Here is a 27,657-nt window from a genome sequence, read left to right as displayed (position 1 = left end):
AATTTCCTGATTAATATTCTTATTTGAAACAACCTTAGGAAGAAATCCAGGTTTAGTACGTAAAACCACCTTATCGGAATGAACAATGAGATAAGGCGAATTACACTAACGCTGAAAGCTCAGAAACTCTTCGAGCAGAGGAAATAGCAACCAAAAACCGTACTTTCCAAGATAATAATTTAATATCTATGAAATGCATGGGTTCAAACGCAACCCCTTGAAGAACACGAAGAACTAAATTCAAACTCCAAGGAGGAGTAATAGGTCTAAATACAGGCTTAATTCTAGATAGAGCATGACAAAAAGACTGAACATCTGGCACATCTGCCAAACGTTTGTGAAACAGAATGGACAAAGCAGAAATTTGCCCCTTTAAGGAACTTGCTGATAATCCTTTCTCCAGTCCTTCCTGGAGAGAAGACAGAATCCTAGGAATCCTAACTTTACTCCATAAGTAACCCTTGGATTCACACCAATAAAGATATTTACGCCATATCTTATGATAGATTTTTCTAGTGACAGGCTTTCTAGCCTGTATCAATGTATTGATGACCGAATCAGAGAATCCTCGCTTCGATAAAATCAAGCGTTCAATCTCCACGCAGTCAGCTGCAGAGAAATTAGATTTGGATGTTGGAAAGGACCTTGAATGAGAAGATCCTGTCTCAAAGGAAGTTTCCACAGTGGCAGAGAAGACATATCCACTAGATTTGTATACCAAGTTCTGCGTGGCCACAGCAGGCGCTATCAGGATTACTGAAGCTCTCTCCTGTTTGATTCGAACAATCACGCGTGGAAGGAGAGGAAATTGTGGAAACACATAAGCTAGGCTGAACGACCAAGGCATCTATCAGTTCGGCCTGAGGATCCCTCGACCTGGATCCGTATCTTGGAAGCTTGGCATTCTGTCGAGATGCCATCAGATCCATTTCCGGTCTGCCCCAATCGGAGAATCAGTGAGGCAAACACCTCCACTCCCCCGGATGAAAGGTCTGTCGACTTAGAAAATCCGCTTCCCAGTTCTCTACTCCTGGGATGTAGAATGCTGACAGATGACAAGAGTGGGCCTCCGCCCATCGGATTATCTTGGATACTTCTATCATCGCTAAGGAACTCCTTGTTCCCCTTTGATGATTGATATATGCCACAGTCGTGATGTTGTCCGACTGGAATCTGATGAATTTGGCCGAAACCAACTGAGGCCACTCCTGAAGTGCATTGAATATTGCTCTCAGTTCCAGAATATTGATTGGAAGTAGAGACTCCACCTGAGTCCAAACACCATGAGCCTTCAGGGAATTCCAGACTGCACCCCAGCCCAGAAGGCTGGCTTCCGTTATCACTATCACCCACGTGGGTCTGCGGAAACAAGTCCCCTGGGACAGATGATCCGGCAACAACCACCAAAGAAAAGTCTCTCTGGTTTCTTGATCTAGATTTATCTGAGGAGATAAATCTGCATAATCCCCATTCCACTGTCCGAGCATGCACAGCTGCAGTGGTCTGAGATGAAAGTAAGCAAACGGAATGATGTCCATTGCCGCTACCATTAATCCGATTACCTCCATACACTGAGCCACTGATGGTCGAGGAATGGACTGAAGTGCTCGGCAAGTATTTAGAATCTTTGATTTTCTGACCTCCGTCAGAAATATTTTCATGGCTACCGAGTCTATCAGAGTTCCCAAGAAAGGAACCCTTGTCTGTGGAACTAGTGAACTCTTCTCTATGTTCACCTTCCAACCGTGAGTTCTCAGGAAAGACAACACTGTGTCCGTGTGAGATTTTGTCAGTTGATACGCTGATGCCTGGATTAGAATATCGTCCAGATAAGGCGCCACTGCTATGCCTCGCGGTCTGAGAACCGCCAGAAGAGACCCTAGAACCTTTGTGAAGATTCTGGGTGCTGTAGCCAACCCGAAGGGAAGAGCCACAAACTGATAATGTTTGTCCAGGAAGGCAAACCTTAGAAACTGATGATGATCCTTGTGGATAGGAATATGAAGGTAAGTATCCTTCAGATCCACGGTAGTCATATATTGACCCTCTTGGATCATTGGTAAGATTGTTCGTATAGTCTCCATTTTGAACGATGGGACTCTGAGAAACTTGTTTAGACACTTGAGGTGTAAAATGGGTCTGAAAGTTCCCTCTTTTTTGGGAACCACGAATAGGTTTGAGTAAAATCCCTGTCCCGATCTTAGAACGGGACAAATTACTCCCATAGTAAAAAGGTCTTTTACGCAGCGTAAGAACGCCTCTCTTTTTATCTGGTCTGTAGATAATCTTGAAAGATGAAATCTCCCTCTTGGGAGAAAATCCTTGAATTCCAATTGATAACCGTGGGCCACTATTTCCAGCGCCCAGGGGTCCTGAACATCTCTTGCCCAAGCCTGGGCAAAGAAAGAAAGTCTGCCCCCTACTAGATCCGATCCCGGATCGGGGGCCGCCCCTTCATGCTGTCTTTGTAGCAGCAGCGGGCTTCTTGAATTGTTTACCTTTATTCCAAGTCTGGTTGGGTCTCCAGACTGACTTAGATTGGCCAAAATTCCCTTCCTGCTTTGTGGAGGAAGAGGAAGCAGAGGGTCCTCCTTTATAATTCCGAAAGGAGTGAAAATTATTTTGTTTACCCCTCATCTTAACAGACTTATCCTGAGGTAGGGCATGGCCTTTGCCTCCAGTAATGTCAGAAATTATTTCCTTCAATTCAGGCCCGAAAAGGGTCTTAACTTTAAAGGGAATAGCTAAAAGCTTAGTTTTTGATGACACATCAGCAGACCAAGATTTGAGCCATAACGCTCTACGCGCTAGAATAGCAAATCCTGCATTTCTCACCGCTAATTTAGCAATTTGAAAAGCAGCATCAGTAATGAAAGAATTAGCTAGCTTGAGAGCCTTAATTCTATCCAAAATGTCATCTAACGGAGTCTCAACTTTTAGAGACTCTTCCAGAGCCTCAAACCAAAAAGCTGCTGCAGTAGTTACTGGAACAATGCAGGCCGTAGGTTGTAAAAGAAAACCCTGATTAATAAATAATTTCTTTAGAAGACCCTCTAACTTTTTATCCATAGGGTCTTTGAAAGCACAACTGTCCTCGATGGGTATACTTGTATGCTTAGCCAGGGTATATATAGCTCCCTCTACCTTAGGGAGGGTTTGCCACGAGTCCCGAATGGTGTCTGATATGGGAAACATTTTCTTAAAATTAGGAGGGGGAGAAAACGGTATACCTGGTCTATCCCATTCCTTTTTTATAATTTCCGAAATTCTTTTAGGAACCGGAAAAGCATCAGTGTAAGTAGGCACCTCTAGATATTTGTCAATCTTATACAATTTCTCTGGTGGTATCACAATAGGGTCACAATCATCCAGAGTCGCTAAAACCTCTCGAAGTAACAGGCGGAGGTGTTCAAGCTTAAATTTAAAGGACGTAACGTCCGAATCTGTCTGAGGTAACACATTCCCTGAGTCTGAAAGCTCTCCCTCAGACAGTAATTCCCTGACCCCCAACTCAGAACACTGTGAGGGTACATCGGAAATAGCTAATAAGCATCAGAGGATTCAGTATTCACATTAATACCTGACCTACTGCGTTTACCCTGTAATACTGGTAATTTAGATAATACCTCTGTCAGGGTAGTTGACATAACTGCAGCCATCTCCTGCAGAGTAAAGGAATTAGATGCACTAGAGGTACTTGGCGTCGCTTGTGTGGGCGTTAAAGGTTGTGACACTAGGGGAGAATCGGATGGCATATCCTGATTCTCTTCAGACTGAGAATCATCCTTAGGCACACTTTTATTACCTAAAATATGGTCTTTACAATGTAAGGCCCTTTCAGTATAAGCGGTACACAATGTAAGAGGGGGTTCCACAATAGCTTCTAAACACATAGAACAATGAGATTCCTCAATGTCAGACATGTTGAACAGACTAGTAATAACCACAGAAGTCGTTTAAACACTTTATTTATTGCTTCAAATATATTTTTGAAAAACATGTACTGCGCTATTAAGAAAGAAAAAGTGAACAATTTTTCCAAAATTGCTTAAATAACGTTAATTTGTCTCCAAAATTAACTAAAACTTATTGGTTTATCCAAAAATTACTGCAACCCATGAGTAAGGGGATAAATAAGGCTCTAAAGTGAAAAAAATAGTTTACACAAAAATACCCTCTGCACCTCGTCACAGCTCTACTGTGGCGCCTACCTGCCCCCAGGGTACTTTGGAATGATTAGCCAACACTCCAGGCCAGAGACCACTGTCCAGGAGCAACCGGAGTTACAGCTTCCTGCTTCTCTGTCAGAAGGAAGTGCGCATCTGAGCGAGAGAAAACAAGCCCCGCCCCTTATGGCCGATGTCGGAGTAGGCCCAAACACAACCGCATGGAGAAGCGGTTTTGCTCACAAGCTAAGTGGAACACAAAAACACCCCAAACACATCCCAGCAAGTCATGCAGGTTATACAATAAAAAAATAGCTCAATCGTTTTACTGCCTTTATGCCTCTCCCAGAGTGTCTTATCATGCCCTTATGTCACTTATAAAAGGTCTACTGCTTACCTCATTCCCTTAAAGGGAAATAAATGCCAGCCAGTTCTGATATATCAAGTCTCTTCAGAAATATAGGGCTGCACATACCTTAATGCTGCTTGAAGCATGAAACCGTTCTCCACACTGAAGATGTCCTTATGTTACCTTCAGAAATCTTGTGGGAATCAAAGTGTATCTTAGTTACAGCTGCTAAGATCATCAACCTCAGGGCAGAAATCTTCTTCTATAACCCCCTGAAAAAATAGTACACACCGGTACCATTTAAAATAAAAAACTTCTTGATTGAAGAAAATAAAACTAACACCTCACTTTACCTCTTCCTAGTATAACACAGGCAAAGAGAATGACTGGAGGTGGAGGGGAAGGGAGGAGCTATATATACAGCTCTGCTGTGGTGCTCTTTGCCACATCCTGTTAGCAGGAGGATAATATCCCACAAGTAATGATGAAATCCGTGGACTTGTCGTATCTTGTAGAAGAAAGATAAGTTGATTTATCAATGTCAATATCTGAAGCAGGATCTTCTGAGTCAGAGAGATCCTCATCAGAAGTGGATATATCAGTATGTTGTTGGTCATTACACAATTCATCAGCATCATGAAAAGATTTAGAAGACCTTTTACATTTATTAGAAGGCGGAATATCAGACATAGCCTTCAGTATCGCATCAGCAATATAATTTTTCATATCAACAGGGATATCATGTACATTAGATGTTGAAGGAACAACCGATACTGTACTAGTACTAATAGAAACATTTTCGACATGCAAAAGCTTATCATGACAACTGTTACATACTATAGCCGGAGATATAATCTCTGCTAGCTTACAACAGATACACTTAGCTTTGGTAGAACTATGTTTAGGCAGCACGTTCCTACAGCAGCTTCTGAGACAGGATCAGATTGAGAAATCTTGTTATATGTAAAAGAAAAAATAACATTTAAATAAAAATATCTTGTTTCCTCATATAGCAGTTTCGGGAAAGGGAAAAAATGCAAATGCTAAAACAGGCAAAAAAAAACAAATAGCATAGCCCTCTGAGCATGAAGAAGGCAAGGAGCATATAGGAAGTGGGGTAAAATAAAACCAAAATTTTTAGTATGACGCAAAAGGAAGTATAAGAACAATTTTTGACGCCAACAAACATCTGAAAATGACGCAACTTGCGCAATAACAGACAACTTCGCGCCAAGCAACCTGGCGTCAACTAAGACGCAGGAAATGACAAACTTGCGTCATCATAGATGCACATTCGCGCCAAAAAATTCTCGCGCCAGGAATGACGCAATAAATAACAGCATTTTGCGCTTTCGCGAGCATAGATTTGCCTGCAAATTTTTAAGGAAAAACAGTCTAATAGGGGAAAAAAAGACTAAACCCCAGGTAAGAAAATATTTAAAAAAAATTATTTCCTAAAACATGATTCCCATACTGAAACTGCTAGACTGCAAAGGGAAATATACATAGACCTGACTCATGGGTAATATAAGTAAACACATATATTTAGAACTTTATAAAAATACATAAAGCACCAACCATAGCTGATAGTGTCTTAAATAAAGATACATACTTACCGAAAGACACCCATCCACATATAGTAGACAGCCAAACCAGTACTGAAAACTATCAGCAGAGGTAATTGTATAAAAGTATATTGTTGATCTGAAAAGGGAGGTAGGAGATTAATCCCTAAGACCAATAACAGAGAACCCTTGAAAATAATTCTGTGAGAAAAACCATAAGAATCTCTTCACATCCCTCTGACAAACACTGTACTTGGAGAGGAATTGGGCTTCAGAATGCTTAGAAGCACTTATCATAGAACAAATCATAAAAATCAAGCACAAACTTAGTTCACCAACTCCATAGGAGGCAAAGTTTGCAAAACTGAGCTGTGGGTGTGATGGAAGGTGTATTTATAGGCATTTTGAGGTTTGGGAAACTTTGCCCCTCCTGGTAGGATTGTATATCCCATACGTCACAAGCTCATGGATTCTTGCCAATTACATGAAATAAATTAGTAGACTGACGACCCTTTGATCTAGCCGTCTTATCCTGAGGAAGGAAGGCCCCCTTTCCTCCAGTCACCATGGAGATAATGGGATCAAGACCAGATCCGAATAAAGATTTTCCTTCAACGGGTAAGGAAAGAAGTCTCAACTTAGAAACTATGTCTGCTGATCAGGACTTTAGCCATAAGGCCCTGCAAGATAGAACTGCGAAACCCTGAGGACTTTGCACTCAGGCGGACAAGCTGCATATTAGTGTCACAAATAAAGGAATTGGCGATCTTCAAAGCCTTAATCCTATTCGGAGTCTGCTCTAAAATCAATTAAGATAAAGTCACACCAGTATATGGCGGCTCCATTGACCGCCGCAATACACGCAGACGGCTGCCATATAAGACTAAGTTGATTAAAAATTTTCCTTAGGTACCCCTCCAAATTCCTATCCATGGGGTCCTTAAAGGTACTATCCTCCAGAGGGAGAGTAGTTCCCTTAGCCAGGGTGGAGATAGCACCATCCACCTTTGGAATAATACTCCATAACTCCAGGATAGAGTCAGAAACGGGAAACATTCTTTTAAAATTAGGGGAAGGAGAGAAAGGAAACTCCGGTTTCTCCCATTCCTTAGAAATGATGTCTGACATGCGGAACTGGAAAGACCTCCAGAGTCTAGGGCTCATCATAAACTCTGTCCAGTTTTGAATTTTTTTGGAGCCTCATATGGCTTAGGCTCCAGATCATCCAAGGTAGCTAACACCTCCTTGAGTAATAAACAAAGGTGTTCAAGTTTGAATCTGAAATTAACTTCATCTGACTCTACCGGGCTGTCCAAAGCAGAGTCAGATATCTCACCCTCAGAGGCTGCTGTGGTATGGTCATCTTCAGAGATTTGTGATAAACTGACCAACGGAGCCTTGGTGTTAGAAGAGACTCCTACATCAGAGGAAACATGTTTAACCTTTCTCTTCCTTTTACCTACAATAGGTAAAGTGCAGCAGAAACAGCAGATTAAAGCTGGGCTGCAAAGTCTACTGGTAAAAAAAATTCCCCAGAAAGAGACTGAGTTAAGCTGCAGGGCACTGCCGGTGCAACAACAAGGGATGGGGACTGAGGAGAAAGTTGAGGCATATCAAGGGCAACAGAGTCCTGAGAGGTAGAGGGCTCTGAAGGGTTAATCTTTTTAGAAACATCAGACAAAGATTTAGATTTTGACTGCAACATGGAGGACAAGCAAGAGGAACATAATTGTGCAGGTGGTATCATATGAGCCTCCTCACAATATAAACATTTATCCCCAATTGTAAAAAAAGAAACTTTTTCCCAAATCTGTTCTATACTCCATATCGAGGAAAGTTTTCTCACAGTCAGAATGGAAATAATACAAAATAAATGTATTTAAATTAAATTTATTTAGTAATGGCACTTATATACACCCCAGCAGTGACTGGGGAGAACTCACCAACCTCCCTCAAAAAATGCTCTCCAGATTTGGTGTATAACGAAAAGGTCCTTCAGTATCATCCTTTCTAAAAGCGGTATGAAGCAGACTACCGCGCTGACTATTCTTTCCACCTCTATAGAAAAGTAAAAACGGAATGCAAGCGATGCCTGCGTTATCACGTGACTTCCTGAGAGGAGAATCTGAAGTAAAAAAGGCTCAAAACAACAAAGTGGCGCTATTGCAGCGTTAATAAATATGAAGATTATTGACAAGTTAACTGCGCTACATAGCGATGCTTAAAACTGTTAAAAACACTATTGAATTCAATAATTAACACCTTGTCATTCATAGCGGATCTAAGTCAAGATAGACTCAATAACTCTAGCTGAAAACAATCCTAACAACGGATCTGTCAGTTACTTGTAGCACTGGGAATTAAAGAATTGCCCAAAAAATAATAAATCTAGGAAAGGGATAGATAATTATGTCCCCAGGCTCGGGATAAGGAATGCAGGAGATTCAAACTCCTCCCTGTATAAGGAAAATACACTTACATTTGGAGCCTCTGCTGTGGGGCAGACACAGCACGTCCAGGTCTGACAGCCTCTTGAAGACTTCTGACAGGGACCTGAAGTAGAGAGGAAAGCAGTGTAAACTAACTCTGGTTGCCATGTGGGGTGTTAGCACATTGCTGGAAGGAGGACAGAGAAGTTCTTTGGGACATCCAGCAGCTAACAGCTACCAATACACTTTCTAAGAGATTTACATGGACACAGTATTAACCCCAGTCCTATCTTGAAGGGAAACTACCCATTAAAAGACAAATAAATTTTGCTTCAGAGCACCATCTTCGCTTCCTCCTTGTTACAGAGGCAAAGAATGACTGGGGGAGTATGGAAAGTGGGGGGTACTTTAGCTTTGGCTGGGGTGTCTTTGCCTCCTCCTGGTGGCGAGGTGTTGAATTTCCCAACAGTAATGAATGTAATTGTGGACTCTCCATGCCATTGGAAAGAAAAATAATTGCACAAATATGCATCCCAATGTTCCCAAAATAGGCTGAATTTTTTTCCTTATCTCATAAATTTGTTATTACATTATTGTTGTCAAAATTATTACTGTGTGCCAGCCATGTTTTCAGCTTAAGATGAGGACAAAAAGAAAACACATTAAATCTTTTTTCCTTTTAAATTTACTTGTGTAGCATTGCAATGGCTTCTCTGGTTTTCAACTGATCAAGTCCAAATGTTAATGCAAAACGCCGTGCAAGCTCTTTAATACCACTGAACGATGGAGAAGACCTGTCAAAGTTATAACTGTGTTCTTGAATCATTTCATTGAAAAGCTGCAGGAAAAAAAAAAAAAAAACACTTTTAGAATAATTTTTTTTTACCACTGAGACTGGTTGAAAAATCTATGCCATAACAATACATTAAAAATACTAATACAAACAAAATAATTTACTCTATTTTCAAAAGAATGCACTAAATTTATATCTATTTATATATATATATATATATATATATATATATATATATATATATATATATATATATATATATATAAGAAAACTTCATTTAGATTGCACAGTTCTTCAACAATTAGATTGATACACTACACATTTCTGAAACATCAGCAGTGATGAGCTCTTAGCACATAAACATAATACGATAGGGAGAGGTTAATGATACTTACCTGTTGTAAACTAAGATTGAGTGTCTTTGCACACTGAATTTTGTCTATCTGACGTGTTTTGCTCATTGTTTCTTTGATAATATCACCATAGTCATTATAATACTAAAATGTAAATATGAAAAAAAACGGTTAGGCGAATAAATACATGCTTACACTATATATAAAATATGCACTAAATTATTAGGATAACAACAATATTATAATAGAAAAGTTTATACAATAGAATTTTTTTATTTGACTTTTAAGTAAGAAAAAAAAAAAAAAAGCAAAATAATGTAATAAAGCAAAAAGTAAAACAAAGGCACTTACTCTCATATATTGCTTAAAAATATCTGCTGCCGCATTCATTTCTACAACATTATAAACAATGAGCTTACAAAATGCTGCAAGCAAATTTCTTCTTTTGTGCAAAGCCTCAATTTTACTGGCTTCATCATCTTGTTGACCATCTAAAAAAAAAAAAAAAAAAAAAAAAAAAAAAAACCAAACATTTTATACATGAAATTCAAAACTTGGCTGTTAGTAACAGTGAAATCACAAAAATTAAAGTAAGTTCACAATCACAGATATACTGAATCAGTCATTCAAACTAAGGAATAGCTATTAATTTATTCTGAGATTTATGTGACACAGTCATGTTCTTACTGCGAGGCAGCCTGATGCATGTAAATTTTTGTGCAAGCAAAAATTCAAGATTTCTAGCATACAAAAAAAGACGGCTAACGTACCATGTAACCTCAATGCTGTTTCCAACAATGATTTTGCTTGTCAAAGAGGTAGATACTAAGGGGCGATTTATCAAGCTGAGGCAGACAGGGGTGCGTATGTGCCTCTGGTGGGCTGAATTCCCCTGGTGGAATTCAGCATTGCACACGAGCGCTATTTTGCGTTTGCGTGCAATCCCGCCCCCTGCCTGCGCACAGCCAATCATGCGCGGGCAGGAGCTGTCAATCTCCCTGGTCAGCACTAGAACACGGAGATTGAATTTCGCCACTTCAGAGGTGGCGAAAGATAAGGGAAGCAGCGGTCTGATGACTACTGCTTGTTAAATATGGCGTGCAGGTTGTCTTGTGAGAACCTACAGTCGTAGTGGGTTGAAAGGCTTGTTTCAGCACTAGCCTCTCTATAAGTGGAACAGAGGAAAAACAAGCAATATTGATAATGAATGTATATTGCAGTGTGTTATATTTTCATTACACTTGTTATGGGAGTTTAATATCCCTTCAACTTACATTTTCTTCATTCTCTTGGTATATTTTGTTGAAAAGCAGCAATGTAGACTCGGAAGTGGTGAACATGTCTGGAGCACTATATAGCAGCAGTTTTGCAAGAATGTTAGTTGTTTACAAGAGAACTAGATGGCAGCACTATTGCTTGCAATGCAGTGCTCCAGACATCTACTTAGGTATGTCTTTAACAAACAATATGAAAAGAACAAAAATTAAAGGGACATTATACACTCATTTTTTCTTTGCATAAATGTTTTGTAGATCTATTTATATAACCCATAAAGTTTTCTTTTTTTTAAATGTACAGTTTTGCTTATTTTTAAATAACATTGCTCTGATTTTCAGACCCCTAACCAAGCCCCAAAGTTTTATGAGAATACCGTCAGCTTCCTACTCCAGCTTGCTCCTGTTTGTGTAAAGGGTCTTTTCATATGCAAAAGAAGGGGGAGAGGGGAGTGACTGATATTTCCCACTTGCAGTGGGCTTTCCAGCAGAGCTAAAATGAGAGCCTCTAAGTAAGTTTTTAAACAGTACTGAATTTTTATATCAGTATCTGTGCATCTTATTCTTTATAGTAGTGTCTATTATATGCAGTTATTTGAAAATGAGTGTATACTGTCCCTTTAAGTTTTTTTTTTTTAGGTTTTTTTAAATTGTATGCCTTGTTTGAATCACAAAATAAACTTTTGGGGTTTTATATCCCTTTAAGCTATACCCTATTTACTAAGCTTCATATTGGTTTTAAATGTATATTTAACAGTATGAGATTGTAATATAAAAAGTTTCATTTTGTGAAGTTGAAAAACAACTTTTACCTCCTTTCCAGTAATTTAACAATGAAAATGCATTGAGTTATGGGCTCCGTGTGTTTAAACTAAAGTTCCCCCTTATTTCACTCTCTTACTGAGGATAATTAGAGACAGATATAAAGCAGGCAATAAGAGAGACTGTCTAAACAAAAGATGTGTGAAACATAGGATTATCTAAGTATTTCCAAACAACCTTGTTTGCACAAACTATTTTATTGCCCGATTTATCTTGGTCTATAACTGCTCTAAGCAACAAATATAAAAAGAAAACTAGTTAAATAATGGTGGCACCCATTACTTTATAGAAACTAGAGTATTTTATAGAAACAAAACCTTAACACTTATATTTGTCAATATTTAAACAACTAATATAATTGAGAAAAAAAATCACATATTATTCTAAAGCTAATCTATGCTTCGAATACATCATTGTGCCTAGCATGTATTTACTGTTTAATACCCATTTGGAGAAACATCACCATTTAAATTCATATTACACCTCTATTTCAATCCTTGCTTACCATTATACTACAAACTATTACTAATCTAGACTTTAAGCAACATAAATAGGTCTTGGGTTGTTTAGATCACATATATCTTTTTTGTTATGTTTAGCTTATTTAATCAATTTTACGCAGATATCTGTGATAAATTAGTTGTATCTATCAAGCCTCAAGAAAATATTATTTGGATAAAATGGTTTACAGAAGCAACAATTTAATATTACTCCCAACTAGGAAATATACATTGCGAATGTGATAAATGTTGGATAAAAAGACCAGAGAAGGACATGATGAAACATACACTTTAATGATACATGATAATTGTAGTCCATCTGTACAAATGTATTACACCACCTGTTACATCTTTTGAGTGGGTTTGTCTAAATAACATAGTATATTATGTGTGTTGCTGTGATTGCTCTACACTATTAACATGAACTTCTTACAATTGTGTACAAGTTCATTTACCATGTATAGTATATATATATATATATAAGGGATTTCTCTATTCTTTATATTCCAATGATAACAGGACAGACATACACAGCCCTATTTGCTTTAGCCCTCTAACTCAAATACTGGTTACTTTTGGTTATATTTTGTTCTGTTTTTATTTAAAGGGACACTGACCCCAAATCTTTTCTTTTTTTGTTTCAGATAGAGCATGCCATTTTAAACAACTTTCTAATTTAATCCTATTATCAATTTTTCTTTGTTCTCTTGCTTTCTTTATTTGAAAAAAAGGCATCTAAGCTATTTTTTGGTTCAGCACCATGGAAAGCACTTGTTTATTGGTAGGTGAATTTACCCACCAATCAGCAAGAACACAGTGTGTTCACCAAAAATGGGCTGGCATCTAAACTTACATTCTTGCATTTCAAATAAAGATACCAAGAGAATGAAAAGAATTTGATAATAGGAGTAAATTTGAAAGTTGCTTAAAATTGCATGCTCTATCTGAATCACGATAGAAACAAAAATTGGGTTCAGTGTCCCTTTAATGATAACAGAAAGTCACACACAGTCTTGTGTGTTATGATACTACTGGTATAATTCAGCATAAAGCCGATGTTGTTATTTTACAACTTAAAGGGCCAAGAAAACCCAAAACTTCCATTCATGATTTTTATTGAACATGCAAACACTTTCAAATGTATTTGTATTAAATACATATGCTTCATTCTCTTGTTATCCTTTGCGGAAGGTAAACTGCACTACTGGCAGCTAGCTGTACAATTATAGTTAGCCAATCACAAGAGACAAATATATGTAGATGCCAATCAGCAGCTAGCTCCCACTAGTGTAGGATATGTGAGTATTTTTAACAATGGATACCAAGAGAACAAAGGCAATTTCAAAATAGTGATTTTAAAAAATGTCTTAAAATTGAATGCTCTATATAATTCTTGCAACCTTAATTTTAATTTTGTATTTCCTTTCCCTTTATGGGATACTAAAGTCAAGATAAACTTTAAAAAGGACAGTATACACCAATTTACACATAACAGCATGTAATAGACACTACTATAAAGAAGAATATGCACAGAAACGGATATACAAATCCAGTATAAAATCTTAAAAAAAAAAAAAAAAACCACACACACTTAGAAGATCCACATTTAGCACTACTGATGAGGTTGGCTGTGACACCCACTGAAATGGTCTGAGAAAGCATGAAAAGCAGACCCCCCCTCCATATGAAAAGATCCTTTACACAAATAGGAGCAAGCTGTAGCCTGTAGACATCGGTATACATCAAACTTTGGGGATTGGTTTGGAATCTGAAAATCAGCACAATGTCTACAAAACATTTATGCAAAGAAAAATCTAGTGTGCAATGATTCTGATAGTGCATGCAATTATAAACAACTTTCCAATTTATTTCCAACTGTGTGTAAACGTTCAGTGTATATGTATGAGTCTGTGATTGGCTAATTGCTGTCACATGATAGGGTCCAGCAAATTGAAATAAATTTTGAAATTTGTCATTAAAATTCTACTTTTCATTCAAACTTCAGCGACAGTGCTATTGCATTTTTTGTTACACACTTGATTATGCAGTTCTACTGTATTTATTGACCGTTTAATAGTCAATAACCACATTTATTTAGCAAGTTATATTCTCAGCCTTAAAGGGACAGTCTACACAAGAATTTTTATTGTTTTAAAAGATAGATAATCCCTTTATTACCCATTCCCCAGTTTTGCATAACCAACACAGTTATATTTATATACTTTTTACCTCTGTGATTATCTTGTATCTAAAGTCTCTGCAAACTGCCCCTTTATTTCAGTTCTTTTGACAGACTTGCAGTTTAGCCAATCAGTGCTGGCTCCCAGATAACTTCACGTGCATGAGCACAGTGTTATCTATATGAAAAACATGAACTAACACCCTCTAGTGGTGAAAAACTGTTAAAATGCATACTGAAAAGAGGTGGCCTTCAAGGTCTAAGAAATAAGCATATGAACCTCCTAGTTTTAGCTTTCAACTAAGAATACCAAGAGAAAAAAGCAAAATTGGTGATAAAAGTAAATTGGAAAATTGTTTAAAATTACATGCCCTATTTGAATCATGAAAGCTTATTTTGGACTAGACTGTTCCTTTAAGTAAACATTCATACAGGTTTTTGCACATTTATAAGCTTATTACTAAGACCATGCATTCACTCATTTTGTAAATAATATATATACTGTCTAAAAGATATGCCTCCCTTATTTACCTGCAAAATTACATTATGCTATTTTTTGGTTTGCGTTGGGAGTTTCATATGAACATATGAACTGCCTGTTTCCTCATTTTTCTTGTGAAAGGAATTTTGTTTTATTTTTGTTTACATGTAACCTTTCTAATTTACATATGTACTGATAACATTGTTGGGATGGTTGCTATGACAATGGCTTGGGTAGTTCAACACTGGGGGGGGGGGGGAGGGAGTATCACTTTTCTATACTTTGTTTGCAGTTGTGTTCTTTTTGCCTACCTAAAAAAGAAAACTTCTGCAAGGGGGCGTGTCCAGGCGGCAACCATGAAAAGCCACAAATCTAGGAGCTCCTATAGTTATGTTGACAATTCTCCAATTACTGAAAGTTTGGTTTAGCATCCACTACTTTTACAGTCAGATACTGCTGCAGAAGTATCTGACAACTCAGAAGATATAAAAGAATTGCATCACTTACAGGGACAGTCAACACTAAAATTGTTATTGTTTAAAAAGATAGACAATGCCTTTACTACCCATTGCCCAGCTTTGCATAATCAACATAATATACTTTATAACATTTAAACCTCTAAATTTCTAAACCACTACAGACAGCCTCTTATCACATGCTTTTTTGTTTGCTTTTTACAACAGGAGACAGATAGTTCATGTGGGCCATAGAGATTACATTGTGCTCACACCTGTGGAGTTATTTAAGAGTTAGCACAACACAGCACTAAAATGCAAGTCAATAGATAATAAATAAAAAACATAATTTATGTAAGAACTTACTTGATAAATTAATTTCTTTCATATTAGCAAGAGTCCATGAGCTAGTGACGTATGGGATATACATTCCTACCAGGAGGGGCAAAGTTTCCCAAACCTAAAAATGCCTACAAATACACCCCTCACCACACCCACAAATCAGTTTAACGAATAGCCAAGAAGTGGGGTGATAAGAAAAAAGTGCGAAAGCATAAAAAATAAGGAATTGGAATAATTGTGCTTTATACAAAAAAATCATAACCACCACAAAAAGGGGTGGGCCTCATGGACTCTTGCTAATATGAAAGAAATGAATATCAGGTAAGTTCTTACATAAATTATGTTTTCTTTCATGTAATTAGCAAGAGTCCATGAGCTAGTGACGTATGGGATAATGACTACCCAAGATGTGGATCTTTCCACGCAAGAGTCACTAGAGAGGGAGGGATAAAATAAAGACAGCCAATTCCGCTGAAAAATAATCCACACCCAAAATAAAGTTTAAATTTTATAATGAAAAAAACTGAAAACATAAGCAGAAGATTCAAACTGAAACAGCTGCCTGAAGTACTTTTCTACCAAAAACAGCTTCAGAAGAAGAAAACACATCAAAATGGTAGAATTTAGTAAAAGTATGCAAAGAAGACCAAGTTGCTGCTTTGCAAATCTGATCAACCGAAGCTTCATTCCTAAACGCCCAGGAAGTAGAAACTGACCTAGTAGAATGAGCTGTAATCCTTTGAGGCGGAGTTTTACCCGACTCGACATAAGCAAGATGAATTAAAGATTTCAACCAAGATGCCAAAGAAATGGCAGAGGCCTTCTGACCTTTCCTAGAACCGGAAAAGATAACAAATAGACTAGAAGTCTTTCGGAAATTCTTAGTAGCTTCAACATAATATTTCAAAGCTCTAACTACATCCAAAGAATGCAATGATTTCTCCTTAGAATTCTTAGGATTAGGACATAATGAAGGAACCACAATTTCTCTACTAATGTTGTTGGAATTCACAACCTTAGGAAAAAATTCGAAAGAAGTTCGCAACACCGCCTTATCCTGATGAAAAATCAGAAAAGGAGACTCACAAGAAAGAGCAGATAATTCAGAAACTCTTCTGGCAGAAGAGATGGCCAAAAGGAACAAAACTTTCCAAGAAAGTAATTTAATGTCCAATGAATGCATAGGTTCAAACGGAGGAGCTTGAAGAGCCCCCAGAACCAAATTCAAACTCCAAGGAGGAAAAATTGACTTAATGACAGGTTTTATACGAACCAAAGCTTGTGCAAAACAATGAATATCAGGAAGATTAGCAATCTTTCTGTGAAAAAGAACAGAAATAGCAGAGATTTGTCCTTTCAAGGAACTTGTAGACAAACCTTTCTCCAAACCATCCTGAAGAAACTGTAAAATTCTCGGAATTCTAAAAGAATGCCAGGAAAAATGATGAGAAAGACACCAAGAAATATAAGTCTTCCAGACTCTATAATATATCTCCCTAGATACAGATTTACGAGCCTGTAACATAGTATTAATTACAGAGTCAGAGAAACCTCTTTGACTAAGAATCAAGCGTTCAATCTCCATACCTTTAAATTTAAGGATTTGAGATCCTGATGGAAAAAAGGACCTTGCGACAGAAGGTCTGGTCTTAATGGAAGAGTCCACGGTTGGCAAGAGGCTATCCGGACAAGATCCGCATACCAAAACCTGTGAGGCCATGCTGGAGCTACCAGCAGAACAAACGAGCATTCCTTCAGAATCTTGGAGATCACTCTTGGAAGAAGAACTAGAGGCGGAAAGATATAGGCAGGATGATACTTCCAAGGAAGTGACAATGCATCCACTGCTTCCGCTTGAGGATCCCTTGATCTGGACAGATACCTGGGAAGTTTCTTGTTTAGATGAGAGGCCATCAGATCTATTTCTGGAAGTCCCCACATTTGAACAATCTGAAGAAATACCTCTGGGTGAAGAGACCAATCGCCCGGATGCAACGTTTGGCGACTGAGATAATCCGCTTCCCCATTGTCTATACCTGGGATATGAACCGCAGAAACTAGACAGGAGCTGGATTCCGCCCAAACCAGAATTCAAGATACTTCTTTCATAGCTAGAGGACTGTGAGTCCCTCCTTGATGATTGATGTATGCCACAGTTGTGACATTGTCTGTCTGAAAACAAATGAACGATTCTCTCTTCAGAAGAGGCCAAGACTGAAGAGCTCTGAAAATTGCACGGAGTTCCAAAATATTGATCGTAATCTCACCTCCTGAGATTCCCAAACCCCTTGTGCCGTCAGAGACCCCCACACAGCTCCCCAACCTGTAAGACTCGCATCTGTTGAAATTACAGTGCAGGTCGGAAGAACAAAAGAAGCCCCCTGAACTAAACGATGGTGATCTGTCCACCACGTCAGAGAGTGTCGTACAATCGGTTTTAAAGATATTATTTGAGATATCTTTGTGTAATCCCTGCACCATTGGTTCAGCATACAGAGCTGAAGAGGTCGCATGTGAAAATGAGCAAAGGGGATCGCGTCCGATGCAGCAGTCATAAGACCTAGAATTTCCATGCATAAGGCTACCGAAGGGAATGATTGTGACAGAAGGTTTCGACAAGCTGATATCAATTTTAGACGTCTCTTGTCTGTCAAAGATAGAGTCATGGACACTGAATCTATCTGGAAACCCAAAAAGGTTACCCTTGTCTGAGGAATCAATGAACTTTTTGGTAAATTGATCCTCCAACCATGATCTTGAAGAAACAACACAAGTCGATTCGTATGAGATTCTGCTAAATGTAAAGACTGAGCAAGTACCAAGATATCGTCCAAATAAGGAAATAACACAATACCCTGTTCTCTGATTACAGACAGAAGGGCACCGAGAACCTTTGTAAAAATTCTTGGAGCTGTTGCTAGGCCAAACGGCAGAGCCACAAACTGGTAATGCTTGTCTAGGAAAGAGAATCTCAGAAACTGGTAGTGATCTGGATGAATCGGAATATGCAGATATGCATCCTGTAAATCTATTGTAGACATATAATGCCCTTGCTGAACAAAAGGCAGGATAGTCCTTACAGTTACCATTTTGAATGTTGGTATCCTTACATAACGATTCAATATTTTTAGATCCAGAACTGGTCTGAAGGAATTCTCCTTCTTTGGTACAATGAAGAGATTTGAATAAAACCCCATCCCCTGTTCCAGAACTGGAACTGACATAATTACTCCAGCTAACTCTAGATCTGAAACACATTTCAGAAATGCTTGAGACTTCGCTGGATTTACTGGGACACAGGAAAGAAAAAATCTCTTTGCAGGAGGTCTTATCTTGAAACCAATTCTGTACCCTTCTGAAATAATGTTCTGAATCCAAAGATTGTGAACGGAATTGATCCAAATTTCTTTGAAAAAACGTAATCTGCCCCCTACCAGCTGAGCTGGAATGAGGGCCGCACCTTCATGTGGACTTAGGAGCTGGCTTTGATTTTCTAAAAGGCTTGGATTTATTCCAGACTGGAGATGGTTTCCAAACTGAAACCGCTCCTGAGGATGAAGGATCAGGCTTTTGTTCCTTGTTGTGACGAAAGGAACGAAAACGATTGTTAGACCTGAATTTACCTTTAGATTTTTTATCCTGTGGTAAAAAAGTTCCTTTCCCTCCAGTAACAGTTGAGATAATAGAGTCCAACTGAGAACCAAATAATTTATTACCCTGGAAAGAAAGGGAAAGCAGAGTAGACTTAGAAGACATATCAGCATTCCAAGTTTTAAGCCATAAAGCTCTTCTAGCTAAAATAGCTAGAGACATATACCTGACATCAACTCTAATGATATCAAAGATGGCATCACAAATAAAATTAGCATGTTGAAGAAGAATAATAATGCTATGAGAATTATGATCTGTTACTTGTTGCGCTAAAGCTTCCAACCAAAAAGTTGAAGCTGCAGCAACATCAGCCAATGATATAGCAGGTCTAAGAAAATTACCTGAACACAAATAAGCTTTTCTTAGAAAGAATTCAATTTTCCTATCTAAAGGATCCTTAAAGGAAGTACCATCTGCCGTAGGAATAGTAGTACGCTTAGCAAGAGTAGAGACAGCCCCATCAACCTTAGGGATTTTGTCCCAAAACTCTAATCTGTCAGATGGCACAGGATATAATTGCTTAAAACGTTTAGAAGGAGTAAATGAATTACCCAAATTATTCCACTCTCTGGAAATTACTTCAGAAATAGCACCAGGAACAGGAAAAACTTCTGGAATAACTACAGGAGATTTAAAAACCTTATCTAAACGTTTAGATTTAGTATCAAGAGGACCAGAATCCTCAATTTCTAAAGCAATTAGGACTTCTTTAAGTAAAAAACGAATAAATTCCATTTTAAATAAATATGAAGATTTATCAGCATCAACCTCTGAGACAGAATCCTCTGAACCAGAAGAACCATTATCAGAATCAGAATGATCATTTAAAAATTCATCTGAACAATGAGAAGTTTTAAAAGACTTTTTAAGCATACTAGAAGGAGGAATAACAGACATAGCCTTCTTAATGGATTTAGAAACAAAATCTCTTATGTTATCAGGAACACTCTGAGTATTAGATGTTGACGGAACAGCAACAGGTAATGGAACTTTACTAAAGGAAATATTATCTGCATTAATAAGTTTGTCATGACATGCAATACAAACAACAGCTGGAGGAACAGCTACCAAAAGTTTACAGCAGATACACTTAGCTTTGGTAGCTCCAGCACCAGGCAGCGATTTTCCAGAAGTATCTTCTGACTCAGTTGCAACGTGGGACATCTTGCAATATGTAAAAGAAAAAACAACATATAAAGCAAAATTGATCAAATTCCTTAAATGACAGTTTCAGGAATGGGAAAAAATGCCAGTAAACAAGCTTCTAGCAACCAGAAGCAATAATGAGACTTAAATAATGTGGAGACAAAAAAGACGCCCATATTTTTTTAGCGCCCAATAAGACGCCCACATGATTTGGGGCCTAAATGCTTTTGGCGCCAAAAATGACGCCACATCCGGAACACCAACACTTTTGGCGCAAAAGAACGTCAAAAATGACGCAACTTCCGGCGACACGTATGACGCCAGAAACAGAAAAAAAAATTTGCGCCAAAAAAGTCCGCGCCAAGAATGACGCAATAAAATGAAGCATTTTCAGCCCCCGCGAGCCTAACAGCCCACAGGGAAAAAGTCAAATTTTAAGGTAAGAAAAAAATGATTGATTCAAATGCATTATCCCAAATATGAAACTGACTGTCTGAAATAAGGAATGTTGAACATCCTGAGTCAAGGCAAATAAATGTTTGAATACATATATTTAGAACTTTATAAAAAAGTGCCCAACCATAGCTTAGAGTGTCACAGAAAATAAGACTTACTTACCCCAGGACACTCATCTACATGTTGTAGAAAGCCAAACCAGTACTGAAACGAAAATCAGCAGAGGTAATGGTATATATATAAGAGTATATCGTCGATCTGAAAAGGGAGGTAAGAGATGAATCTCTACGACCGATAACAGAGAACCTATGAAATAGACCCCGTAGAAGGAGATCATTGAATTCAAATAGGCAATACTCTCTTCACATCCCTCTGACATTCACTGCACGCTGAGAGGAAAACCGGGCTCCAACCTGTTGCGGAGCGCATACCAACGTAGAATCTAGCACAAACTTACCACCTCCATAGGAGGCAAAGTTTGTAAAACTGATTTGTGGGTGTGGTGAGGGGTGTATTTGTAGGCATTTTGAGGTTTGGGAAACTTTGCCCCTCCTGGTAGGAATGTATATCCCATACGTCACTAGCTCATGGACTCTTGCTAATTACATGAAAGAAAGTCATATGATCAGGGGTCTGTCAGAAGATGCATAAATACAAAGTAATCAGAGGTAAAAAAGGGAAATTTATGCTTAGCTGATAAATGCGTTTCTTTTTAGACACGATGAGTCCACGGATTTCATCCTTACTTGTGGGATATCGCATCCTGGTCAGCAGGAGGCGGCGAAGAGCACCACAGCAGAGCTGTATATATAGCTCCTCCATTCCATCCCACTCCAGTCATTTGACCGAAGTTAGTTAGAGAAAGGAAAAGCCAAGGTGCAGAGGTGACTGAAGTTTAACAAAAATAAAGACCTGTCTCATAAAACAGGGTGGGCCGTGGACTCATCGTATCTAAAAAGAAACAAATCTATCAAGTAAGCATAAATTTCCCTTTTCTTTTTAAAGATACGATGAGTCCACGGATTTCATCCTTACTTGTGGGATACAATACCAAAGCTATAGTACACGGATGAAAAAGGGAGGGACAAGACAGGGAACCTAAACGGAAGGCACCACTGCTTGAAGAACCTTTCTCCCAAAAACCGCCTCAGCCGAGGCAAAGGTATCAAATTTGTCAAATTTGGAAAAAGTGTGAAGAGACGACCATCTTGCAGCTTTTCAAATTTGTTCAACAGAAGCATAATTTTTGAATGCCCATGAGAAAGCCACAACCCTAGTGGAATGAGCCGTAATTCGTTCAGGAGGCTGCTGTCCAGCAGTCTCGTATGCAAACGGATGATACTCTTCAGCCAAAAAGAAAGAGGTAGCCGTAGCTTTCTGACCCCTACGTTTCCCTGAAAAAACGACAAACAAGGAAGACGATTGACGATATCCTTAGTGGCCTGTAAGTAGAACTTCAAAGCACGGACCACGTCCAAATTATGTAACAGACGCTCCTTCTTAGGAGGAGGATTAGGACACAAAGAAGGAACAACAATTTCCTGATTAATATTCCTATTTGAAACAACTTTAGGAAGAAAACCAGGCTTAGTTCGTAACACCATCTTATCCGAATGGAAAATGAGATAAGGAGAATCACATTGTAATGCAGAAAGCTCATATACTCTTCGAGCAGAAGAAATAGCAACCAAAAATAACCAAGATAATAACTTAATATATATGGAATGCATAGGTTCAAACGGAACTCCTTGAAGAACTCTAAGACGTAAATTCAAACTCCAAGGAGGAGCAATTGGTCTAAATACAGGCGTGATTCTAGTCAGAGCCTGACAAAAAGATTGGACATCTGGAACATCTGCCAGACGCTTGTGTAACAAAATAGATAAAGCAGAAATCTGGCCAATACTTATTGGAGAAAAGACAAAATTCTGGGAATCCTAACTCTACTCCATGAGTAGCCCTTGGATTCACACCAATAAAGATATTTACGCCATATCTTATGGTAAATTTTCCTAGTAACAGGCTTACGTGCCTGAATCAAAGTATCTATAACCGAGTCAGAAAAACCTCGCTTAGACAAAAACATAATTTATGCTTACTTGATAAATTTATTTCTCTTGTAGTGTAGTCAGTCCACGGGTCATCCATTACTTATGGGATTATATCTCTTCCCCAACAGGAAGTTGCAAGAGGATCACCCAAGCAGAGCTGCTATATAGCTCCTCCCCTCACGTGTCATATCCAGTCATTCGACCGAAACAAAACGAGAAAGGAGAAACCATAGGGTGCAGTGGTGAATGGAGTTTAATTAAAATTTAGATCTGCCTTAAAAGACAGGGCGGGCCGTGGACTGACTACACTACAAGAGAAATAAATTTATCAGGTAAGCATAAATTATGTTTTCTCTTGTTAAGTGTAGTCAGTCCACGGGTCATCCATTACTTATGGGATACCAATACCAAAGCTAAAGTACACGGATGAAGGGAGGGACAAGGCAGGAACTTTAAACGGAGGGAACCACTGCCTGAAGTACCTTTCTCCCAAAAATAGCCTCCGAAGAAGCAAAAGTGTCAAATTTGTAAAATTTTCAAAAAGTGTGAAGTGAAGACCAAGTTGCAGCCTTGCAAATCTGTTCAACAGAGGACTCATTTTTAAAGGCCCTGGTGGAAGCCACAGCTCTAGTAGAATGAGCTGTAATTCTTTCAGGAGGCTGCTGTCCAGCAGTCTCATAGGCTAAACGTATTATGCTACGAAGCCAAAAGGAGAGAGAGGTGGCCGAAGCCTTTTGACCTCTCCTCTGTCCAGAGTAAACGACAAACAGGGAAGAAGTTTGACGAAAATCTTTAGTTGCCTGCAAATAGAACTTCAGGGCACGGACTACGTCCAAATTATGTAAAAGTCGTTCCTTCTTTGAAGAAGGGTTAGGACACAATGATGGAACAACAATCTCTTGATTGATATTCCTCTTAGAAACTACCTTAGGTAAGAACCCAGGTTTAGTACGCAGAACTACCTTGTCTGAATGAAAAATCAGATAAGGAGAATCACAATGTAAGGCAGATAACTCAGAGACTCTTCGAGCCGAGGAAATAGCCATCAAAAACAGAACTTTCCAAGATAACAGCTTGATATCAATGGAATGAAGGGGTTCAAATGGAACGCCTTGCAGAACGTTAAGAACTAAGTTTAAGCTCCATGGCGGAGCAACAGTCTTAAACACAGGCTTAATCCTAGCCAAAGCCTGACAAAAAGCCTTAACGTCTGGAACTTCTGCCAGACGCTTGTGTAGAAGAATAGACAGAGCAGAAATCTGTCCCTTTAACGAACTAGCGGATAAGCCCTTTTCTAAACCCTCTTGTAGAAAAGACAATATCCTAGGAATCCTAACCTTACTCCATGAGTAACTCAATTTAGATTTAGAAGTCACGTCAGCTTACCAGGATTTAAGCCATATCGCTCTGCGCGCTTGGATGGCGAATCCGGAGTTCTTAGCCGTAAGTTTGGTTAAATGTACGACGGCATCAGAAACAAATGCGTTAGCTAGCTTAAGTGCTTTAAGCTTGTTCATAATTTCATCCAATGGAGCTGTGCGAATGGCCTCTTCCAGAGACTCAAACCAGAATGCCACCGCCGCAGCAGTGACAGGCGCAATGCATGCAAGGGGCTGTAAGATAAAACCTTGTTGAACAAACATTTTCTTAAGGTAACCCTCTAATTTCTTATCCATTGGATCTGAAAAGGCACAACTATCCTCCACCGGGATAGTGGTACACTTAGCTAAAGTAGAAACTGCTCCCTCCACCTTAGGGAACGTCTGCCATAAGTCTCGTGTGGTGGCGTCTATAGGAAACATTTTCCGAAATATGGGAGGAGGGGAAAAAGGCACACCGGGTCTATCCCACTCCTTGCTAATAATCTCTGTAAGCCTTTTAGGTATAGGAAACACGTCAGTACACACCGGTACCGCATAGTATCTATCCAACATACATAATTTTTCTGGAATTGCAACCGTGTTACAATCATTCAGAGCCGCTAATACCTCCCCTAGCAATATGCAGAGGTTCTCAAGCTTAAATTTAATATTAGAAATCTCTGAATCCAGTCTCCCTGGATCAGATCCGTCACCCATAGAATGAAGCTCTCCGTCTTCATGTTCTGCAAATTGTGACGCAGTATCGGACATGGCTCTCACATCATCAGCACGCTCTGTCCTTAACCCAGAGCTATCACGCTTGCCTCTTAATTCTGGCAATTTAGATAATACTTGTCATAACAGTAGCCATGTCTTGCAAAGTGATTTGTAAGGGCCTCCCTGATGTACTTGGCGCCACCAAATCACGCACCTCCTGAGCGGGAGGCGAGGGTACTGACACGTGAGGAGAGTTAGTCGGCATAACTTCCCCCTCGTTGTCTGTTGATAATTTCTTTACATGTAAAGACTGACTTTTATTTAAAGTTATATCAATGCATTTAGTACACAAATTTCTATGGGGCTCCACATTGGCCTTCATACATAGAGAACAAACAGATTCATCTGTGTCAGACATGTTTAAACAGACTAGCAATGAGACTAGCAAGCTTGGAAAATACTTTACAAATAAATTTACAAGCAATATAAAAAACGCTACTTTGCCTTTAAGAAGCACAAAAAGCTGTCACAGTTGAAATAACAATGAACCAAATTAGTTATAGCAACCAAAATTTCACAGTAAATGTATTAAGTTAGCAAAGGATTGCACCCACCAGCAAATGGATGATTAACCCCTTAATACCCAAAAACGGATAACAATTTAATAATTAACGTTTTTATCACAGTCAAGCACACTGTCACAGGTCTGGAGTGACTGAATACCTCCCTCAAAATGAATTTTGAAGACCCCTGAGCTCTCTAGAGACGTCCTGGATCATGGAGGATGAAGTAGGAAGATTGTGACTGAATTTTTACTGCGCAAAAAAGCGCTAAAATAGGCCCCTCCCACTCACATTACAACAGTGGGGAAGCTCAGTTAACTGTTTCTATGCAGAAACAAAAGTTAGCCATGTGGTAAAAATCATGCCCCAATAAGTTTTATCACCAAGTACCTCACAAAAAACGATTAACATGCCAGTAAACGTTTTGAACATACATTTTAACCCCTTAAGGACAAGGCCATTTTTCAATTTCTTTCCCTTAAGGACCAGGGCTATTTTTACATTTCTGCTGTGTTTGTGTTTAGCTGTAATTTTCTTCTTACTCATTTACTGTACCCACACATATTATATACCGTTTTTCTCGCCACTAAATGGACTTTCTAAAGATACCATTATTTTCATCATATCTTATAATTTACTATTAAAAATATTATAAAATATGAGGAAAAAATGGAAAAAAAAACACACTTTTTCTAACTTTGACCCCCAAAATCTGTTACACATCTACAACCACCAAAAAACAACCATGCTAAATAGTTTCTAAAATTTGTCCTGAGTTTAGAAATACCCAATGTTAACATGTTCTTTGCTTTATTTGCAAGTTATAGGGCAATAAATACAAGTAGCACTTTGCTATTTCAAAACCACTTTTTTTCAAAATGAGTGCTAGTTACATTGGAACCCTGATATCTGTCAGGAATACCTAAATATCCCTTGACATGTATATATATATTTTTTAGAAGACATCCCAAAGTATTGATCTAGGCCCATTTTGGTATATTTCATGCCACCATTTCACCGCCAAATGCGACCAAATAAAAAAAAAAGTTCACTTTTTCACAAATTTTTTCACAAACTTTAGGTTTCTCACAGAAATTATTTACAAACAACTTGTGCAATTATGGCATAAATGGTTGTAAATGCTTCTCTGGGATCCCCTTTGTTCAGAAATAGCAGACTTATATGGCTTTGGCGTTGCTTTTTGGTAATTAGAAGGCTGCTAAATGCCACTGCGCACCACACGTGTTTTATGCCCAGCAGTGAAGGGGTTAATTAGGGAGCATGTAGGGAGCTTGTAGAGTTAATTTTAGCTTTAGTGTAGTAGACAACCCAAAGTATTGATCTAGGCCCATTTTGGTATATTTAATGCCACCATTTCACCGCCAAATGCGATCAAATCTAAAAAAAAAACGTAATTTTTTTTGCAATTTTAGGTTTCTCACTGAAATTATTTACAAACAGCTTGTGCAATTATGGCACAAATGGTTGTAAATGCTTCTCTGGTATCCCCTTTGTTCAGAAATAGCAGACATATATGGCTTTGGCAATGCTTTTTGGTAATTAGAAGGCTGCTAAATGCCGCTGCACATCACACGTGTATTATGGCTAGCAGTGAAGGGGTTAATTAGGGATCTTGTAGGGAGCTTGCAGGGTTAATTTTAGCTTTAGTGTAGAGATCAGCCTCCCACCTGACACATCAGACCCCCTGATCCCTCCCAAACAGCTCTCTTCCCTCCCCCACCCCACAATTGTCCCCGCCATCTTAAGTACTGGCAGAAAGTCTGCCAGTACTAAAATAAAAGGTATCTTTTTTTTATTATTTTTTTTTTTTGGAGCATATTTACATATGCTGCTGTGTAGGATCCCTCTTAGCCCCAAACCTCCCTGATCCCCCCCCCCAAACAGCTCTCTAACCCTCCCCCTCTACATTATTGGGAGCCATCTTGGGTACTGGCAGCTGTCTGCCAGTACCCAGTTTACAAAAAAAAAAGGACATTTTTTTTA

At 38.6% G+C, this 27,657-nt stretch overlaps 1 protein-coding gene across 1 annotated transcript in view; it reads right to left on the bottom strand.

The window, feature by feature from the left end:
- Positions 1 to 27,657, bottom strand: part of STAG2 (stromal antigen 2) — an 848,979-nt gene that overhangs the window by 193,915 nt on the left and 627,407 nt on the right. The window contains exons 26-28 of the mRNA XM_053699120.1: positions 10,007 to 10,146; positions 9,698 to 9,799; positions 9,199 to 9,347 (exon numbers count right to left, since the gene is read on the bottom strand). Coding sequence (XP_053555095.1) covers positions 9,199 to 9,347; positions 9,698 to 9,799; positions 10,007 to 10,146 — 391 coding nt within the window. The remainder of the gene's footprint in view (positions 1 to 9,198; positions 9,348 to 9,697; positions 9,800 to 10,006; positions 10,147 to 27,657) is intronic.

Source organism: Bombina bombina, chromosome 1 (genome assembly GCF_027579735.1).
Source record: "Bombina bombina isolate aBomBom1 chromosome 1, aBomBom1.pri, whole genome shotgun sequence".
Lineage (NCBI taxonomy): Eukaryota > Metazoa > Chordata > Amphibia > Anura > Bombinatoridae > Bombina > Bombina bombina.
This window is presented reverse-complemented; position numbering and strand designations above follow the sequence as displayed.